Here is a 19,531-nt window from a genome sequence, read left to right as displayed (position 1 = left end):
AAAATTACAGCCGAGTAAAAAAATAATGATATTTAAAACATTCCTTAAAATAGGTGAAAGCTATCCCCCAACTTGAATAAAAAAAGTTACATGACCATACTATTTTTTGAAAGACAAATTCATTAATTCATTTACATAAATGTTACCATACAATTCGCCCGGGGGGGGGGAGGGGCTGGGAGGTCGTAGACGGTAAATGACAAACTCCAACCCAACAGTAATTTAACCTCAAAATCAAATGAACAGTATGACACGTTGACAATTAGTTTTGTCACAACTCAAACATGATATATTTGGCGTAATTGAAAGTATTTAATACGATAATGAAATTAGTCTCGGATGGTCCAAGGTGGTAAATAAAAATCGACAAAAAATCAAGCGTCCACTAAATTGGAGAGAACGATAACAAAATCTTTCTTAAAATCACTTACAAAAGAAAAATTGAGTGCATAAGTAAAACTAAAAAATGTACTATAAAATTAGTCAAACACTTCTTAGTCTTATTAAACAATGAAAAACAATATATATATAAAACATTTAATACATCACATTCAAATCAATTTATAAAATTATTTATTATTATGAAATTATCTATAAAAAACAAATTAAAAAACTGACAAACAAATATCACCTTCTAAGAGAAATTGTTGATCACTGATGGGGTTTCAACGAGTACAAAAACTTTCATCTTCCCATCACTCGTAATTCCATGATTTGACAGATAGCTAAACTAAGTCAAATATATGCATCTTGTTTCGGACTCAGCAAGCATTGAATTTTGTCTTTCAACCTCCATTTCTTCTGTTACTTCCTCTTCTTCAATACTATTTTCCTTCTCTTCAACTGCAGCTTCCTCTATATCCTTCTTGGTGTTAAGAAATTCGATGAGACCTTGGAGTGCAACTTCGGGTTCATCACTGATCATCAGTTGTTGTGCCACTTCAGCTGGAGTCACTTCAATGCTTTTAATCATATCATCAATGCATCCAAACCGTTTGTCATCTTTGATCCCAAGATATGAAGCTGCAAGTTTTCTGAATCCTGCTGGACTACAATATCCCATGTAAATATGCACATCCATTCGCCCTGGCCGTAGCAGCGCTGGATCCAACTTTTCTTTATGATTTGTAGTGAAGATTATGATTCTTTCGTTCCCACAGCTCGACCACAATCCATCAATGAAGTTGAGTAAGCCTGACAGTGTTACCTACAGAATCATGTTAAATTAGACTTTAGAAACTTGTTTTTTTAACTTTAATGAAACCAAGATAAAGTAAAGAAACAAATGAATTACCCCTGGATCGATAGAGAAGGGACGTTTGATTTCATCTCTATCTTCATCATCTTCTTCTTCTTCTTCACCTTTTTCCTTGACCTTGGTTCGATTATGTGACACTTTGGTGCCACAATCTATGTCTTCAATAAGCAGAATGGAGCGGTTCGTGGTGGATGTGAGTATGCGTCTGAGATCGGAATCGTTTCTAACGCTTTGAAACTGGAGATCATATACATCATATCTCATGTAATTCGCAATTGCAGCAACTAGTGATGATTTTCCTGTCCCAGGTGGACCATACAAAAGGTACCCTCGTTTCCAAGCCCTGCCAACGTTCTCGAAGAACTCCTTGCGTTCCACGAATGAGTCAAGATCCTTCATTATGAACTCCTTAAGGTGGGGATCCATTGCCAGGGTCTCAAATGTTGCAGGGTGCTTGAAAACTGTGGGCTCCCACAGGGAGCACTCTTGATCGTATGTGTAAATACTGAGGCTCTCACTCTTGTTTATAATTTCTTGTGCAGTCTTGTTAATAAAAGGGAAGTACCTTTGCTCAACTCTTTCTCTATCTCTTTTCTTGCAGGTCAAGCTGAAGAATCTCTTAGGGGGGACGTAAAACTTTTTTGGGTCAATGGAAGATAAAGTCCATTCCAAGCGCATGCCATCATAATCATCCTTGATCCTGCAATCTACAGGGATGCTTCGTTTTGGTGGTGCGGTGGGATCACAGGAGTCATCGTAACCTACGAGAATACTGTCGCTGGAGGGTCCAATTATGGTGGGCAAGTACATCTCCGCAGCTCGAAACATTTGGTTATAACCGGCGCGCCATCGATCTTCAATTACGAAGGTGAAGTCTGATGAGAAGTAAGCAGCTGTGAAGTCGTAAATCTTAGAGGCGATGTAGTTTTGCATCCTTTCAGGGAGCATTTCATTTAAGATGGTACGGAATAACATAGCCATGGCTGAAAAAGAGGCATAAGCGGAGAGAATAGTAGACAAAGAAGGTAACTCCTTCAACATTGTACCCAATCCTATATCCTTCTGGGTTGAGAAAAAAATAAATGGAGAAGTTGAGTGAAGGGTGAGGAACACTCAGTACATTTGCATTCCCTTGTATATCTCATAAGATTAGTATGCGAAACTGTGGAAATCTCCTGGAAATAAACATGAACAGTGTGAACAGGCTAATGGACCGACTTCAGTACTCTATAATATATTGGCGGATTTTAAATCATTAGCTTCTAGAGGAACCATATTTTAGGTTTTAAATATGATTTTTAATCATATAATATTTTGTGCAGAAAGTTGTAAATTTGGACTGTTTTGCAAAGAAATTAAAAGTCGTTTGGACATTGAGTGAATGTTCATATGCATGCTTTGCTAACTCATTGGATAAATTAAAATACTTCCTGGCACTTAAAAGAACTATTGCCCCTCTGAGCTATAAAAAGTAGTCAGTTTTTCTAATTTATAAACAGGGTATGTCTGCATACATATGTGGTAGGTGGCTAATTTTAGGTACACCATATAATATAACTAATATATAAACTTATTAAGCAAACATATTAAATCCTGTATCAGAATAAAAGAAGTATGAAAAGGTCGGGTTTTCAACCGGCCATGAATGATTTTGACTCCATAAAAGAAATGCAAATTTTCAAAACAAACAACTAGAAATTAACAAAGGAAAATGCAAAGATGATTACGATGAATGATTTTAACCGGCCATGAATGTTTTTGACTCCATGCTCCTTTAAATTCCTTACAATTCAATAACTAAAATAATTACTCTAACTAATCTTTTACGATGTAAACTGGAAAGAAATATCAATAATCTTCTTTTGTTTAAAATATAATATATAATATTTCATACAAAAACGAAGTCAGAAAATCTTTTTAAGGGATCAGAATTATATTATAACTTTTACGATATTAAAAATGTAATTTTACCATTTTAAATAATTTTTAAAGGATTAAATCAATTTTTTATCATTTTTAGGGAGAGTCGGAGTACAATTTTATCTTTACTAATTTAAAATTTTAAAAACTTTAAATTACCTAAATAAAAATTAGACAGGACGCTTAAACTAATCGAAAAACAAAGGAGATTTTTTTCCTTCAAATCTAAAATTAATTTAATCATAACCTTGTTTTAAGTTTAATAAATTTAATTTAATAAGATAATTTACCATTAAACTCATAAAAAAATATTAATTAAACTTTAAAATTATCCCCGATCCAAAACTTCTAAATTTGTTATTTCACAATTTAATCTAATTTTATGGTTTATATTTAAAATTCATGACCACTAATTTTAATGATATTATCTCTCAGGTTTGAACTTTTATATTTTTTTAGAAGTATAATTTATCTTACCACTACACCCAACATTCATTAGGTACTATTAAATAATTTATTATGTCCTATATTTTAAAAAACATATAGTAATGTAGCATATACACTTGTCCATTTTTTTTATAATTGGACAAATATTATATTTTTCTTATTTTATTTTTAATAAATGTAAAAAAAATATTTTTTTTATTTTGGGTTTTATGAATAGCTCTCGTGATCTTTTTTTGTCTAAAATTCTTGTTGTTCGAGTTAAGGTTTTTATATTTGGACAATTTTATAATGGAGACTGATAGTCAATGTCTTTGACAAGCTTTCTATCATGGTTATGAATATGCCTTGGACTCAAGATTATTACTTAAAGGTTGTTTTACTATTGCCTCTATTGTAACATCCCGCTTGGCAAAGTCCTAACTATTTAAGTGTCGTTTATAAAAGTAAAGCTTAAGGGTAAGTTTCAAGTGTCCAACGTTAAGACTCGATTAAGTGTACAATGTATAGGATCTTATGAAAGAACATCTGAATGCACCAGTGATGCCCTGGTCTGGCGGACTCTGAATGAAAAGAAAGGAACCTATGGCGAACTCTGGTATGTACAACATATAAGATATTCTAAAAGAACAAAACTTATGACTAACTCTGAAGAAAGGTAAGTATAACGAAGCAATGAGTGCTAGTAAGAATATATTTGAGTAAGGCGCATAGTACAAAGAAGTACTATTGGCGAAGTAGTGTTCGTCCAAAAGCCCTATTCAGTGAATAGAACGGGTGGACTTCAACATGAAAATAAATAGACAAGGACTCCCTGTCAGATTACAATGACAAGTGAAATATAAGTGGTAATCCAAAAGGAATAGTTATAAGGTATGAGTCCACACCAGTGATATAGTATATCCAGTGACCAATGTGGTCCCATAATAGCTAAATTGTGAGGAATGTTGGTTAGGAATTAACCAAATGTGAACTAAGAAAGGTTAAGGGCTAAAGGAGTAATCGAGTAAGTTTTTAGAGGTGACAAATTTTGATAAGGCCACTCAGTCTTGATGTGACGTTTACCAAGCTCCCATAGAGACTTGGGTCAAGTTAAAAGGACACTCCGATTGGGTTAAGAAAAATGTTATCTTCTTTCCTCTTTTTTTCCCCTCAAAAATAAAAAGGATTTAGAACTAAAGAGAGATAGAAACATTGCTCTAAGCTGAGTTAAGAATCTTGGATATCTCTAGTGATTTTCTTCACTATAAGGTACATTTCATGACTCTATTTGTCAAACATATATCTATAAGTATGATTGAAGAAATATGGCTTTGAGAGATGTCTGGATTAAAATGATGAAAATGGTTACCCGGATGGGTTCCAATGAAATATTTCTGTTCTGCAAGGTAAAGGAGGTTGTAACATCCTGCTGAATGATGGATCTGAAGGCTAAGATACTTTTTGAGGTTATCAGGTGAGTTTCTGAACTGATTCATGCATGTATAGTATGCCTCCTAGGAACTTCTATGCTAAGTAACCAAATTGTGAAATAGAATTAGTGAAATGAGATGTGATGACTTTGATGAGGAACCTAAGATTTATGAACTTGCATGTATGGATTACATGAAATTCCATAGTCAAAGTATGAAACCTAAATCTTGAGGTTAAAGTATGCTTGTGTCTGGATAATACAAATGTGTTGATGTGTCTGAAAGGTTTGGATGTGTCTATTACGAGTAAGTGAAGTTTTGAAAAGATGGGTCTAAGCATGACAAGTTTGTATTTGTCTCCAAAGTCGTCAAAGGGGTCCGTCGGGACTAAAAACACGAATCTCTGAAACAAAAAGTCCATGGCCATAGCATTAAAGGACAATATTGTGCAAGATTGTAACTGGTGGGTTATGGCATTATATGGGGAAAAGACTATATTGTATAAGACCGCAATTGGTAAGTTATGGCATCATATGGGGAGAAGACTATATTATGTAAGACCGTAACTGGTAAGTTATGGCATCATATGGAAAATAATAATAAAGGTTATTACCTAATATGGTTCTCTGTGTGTTTCAAAATGATTAGGGGAAAACCTCACTAAGTGTGAGTTTAAGCAAATCACTATCGTTTAAAACATCAGTAAAAGAACGTCTTTGTGGCATAACTCTGGACAGAAAGGCCTTTGTGGCGAGTAGTGGTTGTAAAGGAAAGCCTTGTGGCTAGTATTGCATGTAAATGATAGCCTTTGTAGCGAGTACTAGATGTAAAGGACAACCTTTGTGGCATAATTCTAGACAGGAAAGCCTTTGTGACTAGTATTGGATGTAAATGATAGCTTTTGTGGCACAACTCTAGATAGGAAAACCTCTGTAGCGAGTACTAGATGTAAGGGATGCCTTTGTGGCAAAACTCTGGAAAGGTAAGCCCTTATGACAATGTCTGTTTAAGAACGTCTTTATGGTAAATCTCTGAGAAGAAACATCTTTGTGACGATCTCTGTTAAAAGAAAGTCTTTGTGGCAAGTACTGGATGTAAATGATGCCTTTATGGCAGAACTTTGGAAAGGTAAGTCCTTATGGCAACCTTTGTTTAAGAACGCTTTTGTAGAAAATCTTTGAAGGGAAACATCTTAGTGGCAATCTCTGTTAAAGGAAAGTTTTTCTGGTAATTTTCGTAAAGAAAGCCTTCGTAGCTATATCTGAAAAGGAACACCTTCGTGGTGCAACGTAAAGATAGGATGCCTTAGTGACAGCTCTGTAAAAGAAAACTCTTATGGCAAATACAAAGGAAGCCTTTGCGGCTATTTAAATAAAGGAATGTCTTCACGACAAAATTCTGGATGAATGGTGTAATGGCGTAAATTCAATGTTATCGGAACAGTGGTTTCGTAACCACAAATCCGATTTAAAGAGAAATTTATTTCAATATTTTTGCTTGAAAATTTATATGATAGGAAAATCGTATGAAAATATTGATAGGAAAATTTTATCAATTTAGTGATTAGTTAGAAAAAGAAATTATTGAAGAAATTGGGTAAAATAAGGTATCAGGACCTCTATCTCGTAAAACCGAGTCAAAAATAATTTTATAAATATTTATGAAATGTTATTAATGTGGTATTAAAATTTCGTTAGGAAATTTTAATGTTTGGGTAGTCAATTAAATGAAAAGGACTGAATTGTCATACGTGTAAAAGTTGCTAGAGTGATTAAATAGCTTATTAGTCTAATGAGAAAGGATATAAAAGGCAATTAGACCCAAAAGTTATTTGGGCTGGACGGCAAGGGTATGAAATCAGCAGAAAAATTGATAAATTAAGGGTAAAATTGGAATATTGCAAAATTAACTAAATAAAACTAGGACTAAATAGGAAATATCTAAATTCCTCTTCATTTCTCTTCAATTCCAGCAGCTAAAAACGCCATAGGAGGGTTCTCTAAGCTGGTATTTCATAATTTTTGCACCAAAAGATTCAAATACGAAGCTAGATCGAAGAAAGGAAAAAGTTCGGGATTAATAGATTTTTACTGTTTACAAACAAGTATCAAGGTAAGTTCATGTAACTTGAATTATATTCATAAATTGCTTGAGATTATATGTTATTGATGTGAATATGATTTGAATGTTCATTGTATGAAAATTAATAAAACATTGATATATTTGATAAAATGGGAAGAATCCCGGTTGAATGAAAGGAAAATTCGATGGATCTCTGAAAAAGAATTGACGGTAAAAAAGATCTAGCCCGGACGGGTGATCCTATCCAGATATAGCCCTCCCGAAGAATATGTGTAAAATGGATTTAGCCCGGACGGGTAATCCGAATTAGGGTCTGAATTTAGCCTGGACTGGTAATTCAGATCCAAGCTCATTAGAGTAATTGTCGTTGCAGGGGATTTAGCCTGGACTGGTAATCCCGACAATACTCTATGAGTTTATATTGCAAGGGATTTAGCCTGGACTGGTAATCCCGCTGCAAGGTTGAGGTTCGCGGGAGTGTGCTCTCTGAAATAGAAATGTGCGCACATGAATATGAATTGATGGACCCGGAATTGTACACTAAAAGTGTACCTCTGAAAATCCATCGAAATTCCGATAAATTCAACGGGGTAAATATGGAAAAATAACAAGGAAATGGAAATCATAGTATATATTATTGGTACATGGAAATTATTGTACTAACTTGAATGTTGAGTTTGTGCATATTAGGGTAATAATGCATTGAAAGGATATATGAATGTTTATTATATTGTATTGAAAATATTAGGTAAGTATAATTCTTGTTACATGAGCTTACTAAGCACAAAGTGCTTACCCCGTTTCCTTTTTTCCTGTTTTGTAGTGTTAAGAGCTCGGAGGTCGGATTTGGTTGGAGACACATAACACTGTCAACCTCAGGATTTCGGTATATAAAAAAACTTTATTTTGGAAATCAATGGCATGTATAAGCTAACAAAGTAAATGTTAACGTGAAATGAATGTAAAGTTAGCCATTAGTATGGTTAACAAACTTGGTTATAGATATGTGATGACGTTATCTTATATAAATGCATAAATCTATCATGAAAATATGTTGAATTGAAAAAAAAAATTAATTCGTAAACTCCGGTAATGCCTCGTACCCTATTCCGGCAATGAATACGGGTAGGGTTATTACATTTATTGGTATCAGAGCTACAGTTTAGCCGGTTCTAGAACCGATGTAGTAAATACGGGATTAGCTATACATGCCATTTAAATTATTATTGATAGTGTGATATCTCCTGACCATTTAAAATGTGTTTTTCCTATAGTAATGTCATCCGACCGAGCTCAATCTGAGGAAGCTGGGAGTCATGCTCCGGCTTCAGTACAAAGAGAAGAAACTAGCAGTAGAAGGCCCGAGACAGAGGGTCGAGGGGAGGAGGCAAAAACAGCCTTCTTTCAAATGATGAATGAATGGTTTAATCAATACTTAAGAACTAACCCTGTAGTGCAGAAGTTCAAGCTCCCCCTCCTGCTCCTTCACCGGTTCTCGAGATCCCACAAGGTACAGGTACTGAATCTGTCAGAAAAGGGAAAGCTCCAGTAGATAAAATTCGAAAATATGGGGCTGTAGAATTTCGAGCAGCAGTTGATGATGATTCCGAACGGGCTGAATTCTGGTTAGAAAATACTACTCGGGTTCTGGAAGAATTATCTTGTACACCAGAAGAATGTCTGAAATGTGCTGTCTCACTGCTAAAAGATACAGCTTACCATTGGTGGAATACTAAAGCTTCAGTTGTTCCGAAAGAAGAAATTACATGAGAATTCTTTCAGACCGAGTTCAGAAAAAAAATATATCAGCCAGAGGTTCCTTGACCAGAAAAGAAAAGAATTTCTTGAGCTAAAACAGGGCAATAGATCAGTATCTGAATATGAAAGAGAATTTGTTCGATTGAGTAAATATGCTCAAGAATAGGTACAGTCAGAAGTTGAAATGTGCAAACGATTCGAAGAAGGGTTGAATGAAGACATTAAGTTACTGATTGGAATTCTTGAAATTCGAGAGTTTGCTACATTGGCAGAGAGAGCTTATAAAGCAGAAGAATTGAGCAAAGAAAAGAAACAGGCTGAGAGGGAAGCTCGAATTTTTAGTAAAAGACCGATGGGAAAATCCTAGTTTTCTGCTTCAAAGAAATTGAAGAAATATCAGGATCGTTCTACTTCAGCCATTGGGTATTCGGGCAAAGAACGAGGTTCTCAACACACTAATCCAAGGCCTTCTACTCCATCAGTGACCAGTATTGGCAGTGTTGGCACTCCTAAATCGAGATGCCAGTACTGTAATAAAGCTCATTTTGGTGAATGCCGATTTAAGAGTGGGGCTTGTTACCGATGTGGTTCTTTTGACCATTTCCTCAGAGATTGTCCAGAAAGGGTTGAAAAAGAAGTTGAACATATATCGAAGCCGAGCAATCTAGTTTCGAGGGGCAGACCACCTCGACCATCCGGTAATGTCAGTGGTAGTCGAGGAGCTACAAAAGATACTATAGGTAGGCCTGAGGTACGAGCACCTGCTAGGACATATGCCATTAGTGCCAGAGAAGATGCTTCAGCACCCGATATTATTACTGGTACATTTTCTTTACTTGATACTGATATTACTGCATTGATTGATCCTGGTTCTACGCATTCATATATATGTGTTAAACTTGCAATTGTTAAAAATTTATCTGTTGAACCTACTGAATTTGTGGTTAAAGTCTCGAACCCCCTGGGCCAGTCTGTGTTAGTGGATAAAATTTGTAAAAATTGTCCACTGATGGTAAGAGGTTATTGTTTCCCGGCTGATTTGATGTTACTGCCATTTGATGAATTTGACGTGATATTGGGTATGGATTGGTTAACCCAGCATGATGCAGTAGTAAATTGTAAACAAAAATATATTGTGTTAAAATGTTAGAATGGTGAGTTGCTCCGGATTAAATCTGATCAGACAGAGGGGTTATCTGATATGATTTCAGTAATGGCAGCACAGAGGTATGTCAAAAAGGGGTATGATGCTTACTTGGCTTATGTACTCGACACCAAGGTATCTGAGTCAAAGATACAGGCAGTTCTAGTGGTATGTGAATTTTCTGATGTGTTTCCAGAAGAATTACCAGGATTGCCACCAGAAAGAGAAGTGGAATTTTCTATAGATTTGATTCCGGGAACTACTCCGATCTCCATAGCTCCGTACCGGATGGCTCCTATAGAATTAAAAGAGTTAAAGACACAATTGCAAGAGCTTGTTGACAGAGGTTTTGTTCGACCGAGTCATTCACCTTGGGGTGCTCCGGTTCTGTTTGTGAAAAAGAAAGATGGGTCTTTGAGATTGTGTATCGACTACCGGCAGCTTAATAAAGTAACCATAAAGAATAAGTACCCGTTACCCCGGATTGATGATTTATTTGATCAGCTGAAAGGTGCTACTATGTTTTCAAAGATTGATCTTCGATCAAGTTATTATCAGTTACGGGTAAATGAGTCAGATGTGCCAAAAACAGCCTTTAGAACCAGGTACGGGCATTATGAGTTTCTAGTTATGCCGTTTGGGCTAACTAATGCACCTGCAGTATTCATGGATTTGATGAACTGGATATTTAAACCGTACTTAGACAGATTTGTAGTAGTATTCATTGATGATATTTTGGTTTATTCTCGGGATGAAGAAGAACATGCAGAACATTTGAGAATTGTGTTGCAAATTCTACGAGAGAAGCAGTTGTATGCTAAATTCAGTAAATGTGAATTTTGGCTTCGAGAAGTGAGTTTTCTTGGACACATTGTATCTGCCGAAGGCATCAGGGTAGATCCAAGCAAAATCTCAGCTATTGTCAATTGGAGTCCACCGAAGAATGTATCTGAAGTTAGAAGTTTCTTGGGTTTAGCTGGTTATTATCGGAGATTTGTATAGGGATTCTCTATGATAGCTTTTCCAATGACTCGATTATTGCAAAAAGATGTAAAGTTCGAGTGGACTGATGAATGTCAACAAAGTTTCAACCGATTGAAAGACCTATTAACGAAAGCACCTGTATTAGTGCAGCCTGAACCGGGTAAGGAATTTGTTATTTACAGTGATGCCTCATTAAATGGTTTAGGTTGTGTTTTGATGCAAGAAGGTAAAGTAATAGCCTATGCTTCAAGACAACTTAAACCACATGAAAGAAATTACCCAGTACATGATCTTGAATTAGCTGCTATTGTATTTGCGCTGAAGATATGGCGGCATTACTTGTACGGTGAGAAATGACATATTTATACTGATCATAAAAGCTTGAAATATTTGATGACACAGAAAGATTTGAATTTGAGACAGCGCAGGTGGCTTGAACTGATAAAGGACTATGATTTGATTATTGATTACCATCCGGGTAAGGCTAATGTTGTAGCTGATGCTTTGAGCCGAAAATCTCTGTTTGCTTTACGAGCTATAAATACCCGGTTATCATTGACTGATGATGGTTCAATCCTAGCTGAACATGGGAACCGGAGGAGGCAATGAGGAAACAATACCCAAACCTCTTTACTGGTAGGATTTTCGAGGACGAAAATCCTTAAAAGGGGGGGAGAGTTGTAATGGCGTAAATTCAATGTTATCGGAACAGTGGTTTCGTAACCACAAATCCGATTTAAAGAGAAATTTATTTCAATATTTTTGCTTGAAAATTTATATGATAGGAAAATCGTATGAAAATATTGATAGGAAAATTTTATCAATTTAGTGATTAGTTAGAAAAAGAAATTATTGAAGAAATTAGGTAAAAAAAGGTATCGGGACCTCTATCTCATAAAACCGAGTCAAAAATAATTTTATAAATATTTATGAAATGTTATTAATATGGTATTAAAATTTCGTTAGGAAATTTTAATGTTTGGGTAGTCAATTAAATGAAAAGGACTGAATTGTCATACGTGTAAAAGTTGCTAGAGTGATTAAATAGCTTATTAGTCTAATGAGAAAGGATATAAAAGGCAATTAGACCCAAAGTTATTTGGGCTGGACGGCAAGGGTATGAAATCAGCAGAAAAATTGATAAATTAAGGGTAAAATTGGAATATTGCAAAATTAACTAAATAAAACTAGGACTAACTAGGAAATATCTAGATTCCTCTTCATTTCTCTTCAATTCCAGCAGCTAAAAACGCCATAGGAGGGTTCTCTAAGCTGGTATTTCATAATTTTTGCACCAAAAGATTCAAATACGAAGCTAGATTGAGGAAAGGAAAAAGTTCGGGATTAATAGATTTTTACTGTTTACAAACAAGTATCAAGGTAAGTTCATGTAACTTGAATTATATTCATAAATTGCTTGAGATTATATGTTATTGATGTGAATATGATTTGAATGTTCATTGTATGAAAATTAATAAAACATTGATATATTTGATAAAATGGGAAGAAATCCCGGTTGAATGAAAGGAAAATTCGATGGATCTCTGAAAAGGAATTGACGGTAAAAAAGATCTAGCCCGGACGGGTGATCCTATCCTGATATAGCCCTCCCGAAGAATATGTGTAAAATGGATTTATCCCAGACGGGTAATCCGAATTAGGGTCTGAATTTAGCCTGGACTGGTAATTCAGATCCAAGCTCATTAGAGTAATTGTTGTTGCAGGGGATTTAGCCTGGACTAGTAATCCCAACAATACTCTATGAGTTTATATTGCAGGGGATTTAGCCTGGACTGGTAATCCCGCTGCAAGGTTGAGGTTCGCGGGAGTGTGCTCTCTGAAATGGAAATGTGCGCACATGAATATGAATTGACGGACCCGGAATCGTACACTAAAAGTGTACCTCTGAGAATCCATCGAAATTTCGATAAATTCATCGGGATAAATATGAAAAAATAACAAGGAAATGGAAATCATAGTATATATTATTGGTACATGGAAATTATTGTACTAACTTGAATATTGAGTTTGTGCATATTAGGGTAATAATGCATTGAAAGGATATATGAATGTTTATTATATTGTATTGAAAATATTAGGTAAGTATAATTCTTGTTACATGAGCTTACTAAGCACAAAGTGCTTACCCCGTTTCCTTTTTCCCTGTTTTGTAGTGTTAAGAGCTCAGAGGTCGGATTTGGTCGGAGACACATAACACTGTCAACCTCAGGATTTCGGTATATAAAGAAACTTTATTTTGGAAATCAATGGCATGTATAAGTTAACAAAGTAAATATTAACGTGAAATGAATGTAAAGTTAGCCATTAGTATGGTTAACAAACTTGGTTATAGATATGTGATGACGTTATCTTATATAAATGCATAAATCTATCATGAAAATATGTTGAATTGAAAAAAAAATTAATTCGTAAACTCCGGTAATGCCTCGTACCCTATTCCGGCAATGAATACGGGTAGGGGTATTACAAATGGCATGTAAGGAATTAGGAAAGAATGGTATAAATGGTCCTTTGAAGGAAAAGTAAAGATAAGACTCAGAAGATATGGCAAGTAAGAGATAATGTATGGACAAGTAGAAAGAACCAAGTATCCAATGAACTTTGAAAGAAAGGCTCCATATGTAAATTAATCGGTGAACCTCGCATAGTAACAAGAAATGAATAATAAAGCTAGAGCATGCCAGAATAGGTGATGAATCCGAGATATATGTTATAGGCATGTATAGCTAGTACCCTGAAGTAAGGAAGATCTGAGCAAACTCTGTGTTAAGTAATGGGAGTAGTCTACCTCGCCCGAAGGTAGTGGTAAAATTAGTTAGTATGAAATAAGATTTTAAGTCTATTAATAAGGTGAATGAAATGGTTAAGGACTATGTAAAGATAAGATTTAAGAAATGACATAGAAAGTGAAGAGATGTTAAGCATAACATGCTAAAAAAAAATGGTCACTTGAGTTTGGACCTCGAATTTGGAGCCTAGTAGAATGAAGGCTTAATGAATATGAAAGGAAGATAAGTCCTTAAAGACACTAAGAGGAAGAAAAATGTCAAAATAGAAAAAATAATTACAGTTATTTACTGTTTTAGGTTTTAAAGGAGTATGCGTCGAGGGACGATGCCAGGGCTACGTCAAGGAGTGACGGATCGGGCTATTATGCATATAGAGGATGTTAAGTGGCATGCTTAAGTCTGAGCATAAGTTTATTAAGTAGTAATCCAATGTGTATACAGTAGACTGAAAGATAAAATGGAGAATACTAAATTTTTTTTATCATGAATTGTAAATGTAACCATACAATGCACACCTATAAAAGGCTCTGTCACATTCATAGGTAGAACTTGTACATAGGCAAAAACTTAAAGTTACATCTGTTATGGGAAGTAACACCCAAAACTCAGATTCAATTCATCGGGTCAAGTAGAGAGCATTACATATACTTTTCAATTTTTTCTTTATGTTGGATTTATAAGAACGCTAATAACGTTGCTTATGTTTGTGAAAGAGAAACTTTATGGAGAGTGAACTATATGGATTGCACTGTTTGTACTCCTATTACTCGTATTGTATATGCTGATAAATTGTCTAACTTGAAAGCTAAGGAAGGAAGCTAGATTTGAGTGTATTGAATAAGTTTGATGACTGGAGTTTAGATTCTCTCTTTATTATATCCTTATTAACTTTTACCTGTTTAATCTATTAATGAATTTTTTTACTAAAAAAATTATAATAAAGTATTTAAATCCGTAAAAATAAAATGAACCTTCTAAAAAAAGAAAAAGAGAAGTTGGAAAACATTTAGTGGTAGTAAGTGATGTAGACCAATAAAATAGAGTGGATGGGATGTCAATGAGTTAGCTTGAAATGCAAGTAGTTATGTTCTGTAAGCGCAAGAAATAAATATAATAGACTGTGTATTAAAATAATTGACATAAAAAAACACTACGTATTAAAATTATTAAAATTGGGTTTGGAAGTCATTTTTAATTTGTAAAGGTAGGCAACTACAAGTAGAATTAATCATTGGCAGGATGGAATCATGTTTGTGTTGAATTAATGTGAAGCTCGTTTTTTAGGTTTGGGTTCGACTAGACTTAAAGAATGGGTTTAAAATTTTGTCTAAACTCGACTCAAATAAAAAATGCTAAACCTGAGATTGGCTCGCCCGTATTAAAAATTTTTATATTAATTTTTATATAAAAACAAAATTATAAAATACAATACATCAAATACACTAAGATCAATAAAATAAATGTTTCCCAATAAATTGAAAATATATTAAAAAAAGTATTTATACTTAAATAATACTAAAATAATTGCAAATTAGCAAATAAATGCCTCTAAAATAGTAGCAAAATTAATAATAAAACAAGAGTTATATAATATCCAAACAATAATAATAAAATAGTAGCAATATAATAGCAAAATGACATCAAAACAGCATCAAGAGATAAAATTTTAAGCAAATTTGAGCCCAGCTGAGTCAAAAAATATTATCTGAGGCCCAGAATGTTTAAAAAATTGGGTTTTTATTTTTTATCCCAACCTATTTTTCGAACCTGTATTTTTACTCAAATCATCTCATTTTTGCTTAAACCTATACTCAAGTCTAGTTACAAGTAATAGATTTATTTAATGTTGATAAATATATATATCATGTAGATGGGAAACACTGACTGAGTGAGTACCAAAATCATTTGCAACAACTATGACCCAGTACAAATGGATACCTCAAGTGCTTCTATAAACCCATGGTAGTCAAAATATTTATTTTTGCCAATAATTTGTATCCAGAGATCAAATATGTTTGACCATTAACTTTTCTTTATATCAAAAGTTTAGTGGTATTGATAATAGATAGCTAATATTCTCTTAATGGAGGTCACGGTGGCCAGAAAACTTGATAGTTCAAACAATGATGTCAGAAAGGCAACAAAGAAAGTTCGTAGAAGATCGAAGGTTTCTACAGAGCCTGACTATCCCAAGATCGATAAGAATAGATGGTAGATTCCAGATCTCAGTTTGGCAAAGGCTTTATACAAGGCCACATTGTTAGGTATGGCTCAGAATTCGGATTAGACAAATAGGATGGAAGAGGTTTTTGAATTGCCAGAGGCGAATGTGATAATGGAGATGGTGGATGGAATACTATCAATCACTTTTTCCGATCGAGTTCATAAGTTTATAGAACGGAAGACGTCAAAAACTCTAATTTTTAAACTCTTAGTTGTAGAATTGGCTTTCATGCTTTGCTTAGTAAGACTAGTATTTTATGGAAACTGATGAATCTTATCCAGTTGATGGACTTGGAGAATGATTTTTGCTTGGTTCATTTTAACAATGAAGAGGACTATGATCGAATACTGGTAGGAGGGTCGTGTGTTTTCTATGGTTAGTATTTAACGGTGTGCCCTTGGTCATCAGACTCCTTTACCACTGAAATTGGAATCAATGTTCAGGTAGTTTGGATAATACTGCCTAGTCTTCCAGAAGGCTACTATTCTGACTTCTTACTGCGTGCTATCGGATAAGTTATTAGTCCAGTCGTAAAACTTGACACCCATACGGGCTTTACCAGGAGGGGTAAGTTTGCATGCTTAGCTGTTTGTGTTGATTTTAAGAAATCGTGTGTTCAAAAAAAAAAAAGATAAAGGGCCGAACACAACGTGTGGAATATGAATCTTTACCTAACGTTTGTTTCAATTGTGGTCTCTATGGTTACAGTACTAAAGGTTGTGCGTGTATGAATATTCCTTCGTCTGGTGTTAGTAACAATAGTGCTTTTGTGGTTGATGAGAAATATAATGACCTGAAAGTTTGGGTTGTTGAGAAACATACTTCCGGGACCCCCTTGTGTGTCAGGTTTAAAAATATTAATATTATAATGTTTGGAGTTTTCTTTAGAAGTTAATCAAATATTAAAGTAGTAAATTTAATTGATAAAGACTAAATTAATTATGAGAAAGAAATAGTTACAAGGACTATTTAAGTAAATAACTCATTATTTATATTAGTCAAATGGAGTTAATTGACATATATATATTATATATGTATATGTATATATATAGATATGTAGGTGATATCATCAATAGTTATTATAGGATGACTATTATGTGTTAAAGTTAGTAAAAGAAATAAAGAAAAGAAAAGAAATAGAAGAGTTAGTAGGAAAAATAAAGAGGAAGAAAAAGCTTCATCTTTGCTCTTACCTACCGAAAATGGAGAGAAAGATTTCAACCATTTTGTTCAATCTTTAAAGCTTAAATTTTTTGGTAATTTTTAGCTTTTGTTTAATGGATTTTGTGTTTTTTGGAGTCCTAAGATCATGAGCTAGTTTACCCAAGTTGAAATTTTAAGAATAAATGGAAATTATGAAAGTTTCCATGGTTGAGAAGCTCAAAAGTTTTGGGGTTATTTCGTTGAATACTAAATGTATTTGAGGTGATAATGTGAGTATAAGTTTTGTAGACTAAGTGGGTCATGTTGTGAGTGATTTTATTGGTAAAAATTTCTAGAGATTTGAATAAAGTAAACTCAAAGATACATAGTTAAATAGTTAAATTTTTGGCAAAAATAGTGGATTGATTTGGGTGGATTATATTTAGCTGGAATGCTTTTAAGTTAAATGTAAATGTTGAAGATTGAATGTGGTCAAATCCTATGTTTGGTATTAGGGATCAAATTAAACAAGTGACTAAATGTTGGGACAATTTTATAATAATAGTAGAATAATGTGATTGTATAAATGTAATTATTAGATTGATGAAATAGCATTGATTGAATGAAATTGTGAACTTTGGTAAAAGAACGAATCAATTAGACGTGAATCGAGGAAAAACGAAAGTAACGGAGTACTATCGGCCTCACTAATACGACTATTTTGTTAAGATAAGTTCGAAGACTCGTACTTGATTTTACTTCTAATTAACATTTAAATTAGGTAATGTTAAATTTGCTCATGATATGAAATGTATCTATGTTATTGAATAATAATAAAGAAAATGAGTGAGGAAAAATGTTGAAGTAAACAATTGTATAACCATCGACATGTTCGACTAGCACTGGGTGCAAATCTTCGTCAGCTTGTCTGACTAGTGCTGGGCACATAACTATCGGTTAATTCGACTAGTGTAGGGTGCAATTACCGTTGGTTTATCCAATTAGAGCTGGGTTCATAATTATTATCTTCGGTGAATCCGACTAGCACTGGATGCAAATATTGTTGGTTAATCCAACTAGGGCTGGGCTCACCTTCATTACCGTTGGATAATCCGGCTAGCACTGGGCGCAACCTCTTTTTGCGGTTTATTGCTAGGCATTGGGTGCCACATCTTTAATTGATCTCATGATAAAGTTACTTGAATTATTGAGAGAAATTGAAATCTTATTTGGCTAAGTTAGAATTTCATATTAAGAGAGGTGGGAATTGTGTTTAGCTAATAAATGAAACCTATTAATGATAAATTGATTTACATGTTGCAGGTTAGATATATAATAGAATTGGACTTGGCATCCAGTGAGAATCCCGTGCTCAAAGTTGGTGACGTTTCTTTTTTTTTTTGTGTTTTGGCATTTATCTAGGATGCAAAATTAATGATAGTGTCCTTTTGTTTAACGAACTCTAGAGTACGAATTTCTTTTGTAAGTGTATATAATTGTAAATGCTTGTTAACATTTTATACTATGTTGAAAATGATGTTGCTTAAATGAGTTGAATATGAATGATAAATGAAGAATGTGCATTTTAACAAATTCAATTTTGTATATGATGATGATACATGTTTTAAGTCTAATTTTAGGTTGGTATCTAATTGGGTGAGAAATAAGGCTTGAAAAATAGCTTATTTTTGTCCACACGGGCATGTGTCTCAGCCGTGTGTGACACACGGTCATGCACATTGGCGTGTGGTTTGGCGGTGTGTCCCCTGTATCCTTAAATATAGAAACAAAATACTCAGGTATTTTCACACGGGTGTGTGGCTTAGTCGTGTGTGACACATGGCTTAGCACACGGGCGTGTGACTTGGCTGTGTAACCACTGCACCTAAATTGTGAATTTTACATTGTTCACACGGCCTAGCACACGAGTGTGTGGTTGGCCGTGTGACCCAAGTCAGAGGGTTACACGGGTATGGACAAGGGTTAGGACATAGCCGTGTGCCTCACATTGAATGTCTATACGGCCTGGTATACGGGTATGTCACTTGGCTCACACGGCCTGGCCACACGGGCGTGTATCCCCTGTATCTTTGAAAATTTTCTATGTTTTTCAAAAAATTTCTTGAGTATCTAGTTTAACCCCAAACTAATTTTAATAATTATTTTCGACCCTCAAGGGCTTATACTAGGGACCATATGAATGTTAATGAATAATTTGTAAATTGAATGAAATATATGCATGAGATGTTTGATTGATTAAGTTATAAGTATGGTAATGCTCCGTAACCCTGTTCTGACGACGGATATGGGTTTAGGGTGTTACATTTAGTGATATCAGTGTGTACAGGTTTA

At 34.4% G+C, this 19,531-nt stretch overlaps 1 protein-coding gene across 4 annotated transcripts in view; it reads right to left on the bottom strand.

Moving 5' to 3' along the window:
* Positions 1-397: 397 nt before the first annotated feature.
* Positions 398-19,531, bottom strand: part of LOC107896645 (AAA-ATPase At1g43910) — a 28,195-nt gene continuing 9,061 nt past the window's right edge. For 3 of the 4 annotated variants that reach the window (XM_041081490.1, XM_016821872.2, XM_016821864.2), the window contains 2 exons: positions 1,295-2,433; positions 398-1,207 (listed from right to left, as the gene is read on the bottom strand). In XM_041081490.1, the coding sequence (XP_040937424.1) occupies positions 731-1,207; positions 1,295-2,299 (1,482 nt within the window). In that variant the 5' untranslated portion in view covers positions 2,300-2,433 and the 3' untranslated portion in view covers positions 398-730. The remainder of the gene's footprint in view (positions 1,208-1,294; positions 2,434-19,531) is intronic. The other variant, XM_041081489.1, reaches the window with a different exon arrangement.

Source organism: Gossypium hirsutum, chromosome A11 (assembly GCF_007990345.1).
Source record: "Gossypium hirsutum isolate 1008001.06 chromosome A11, Gossypium_hirsutum_v2.1, whole genome shotgun sequence".
Classification (NCBI taxonomy): Eukaryota; Viridiplantae; Streptophyta; class Magnoliopsida; order Malvales; family Malvaceae; genus Gossypium; species Gossypium hirsutum.
Note: the sequence above shows the minus strand (reverse complement) of the source record. Positions and strands in the feature narration are given on the sequence as shown.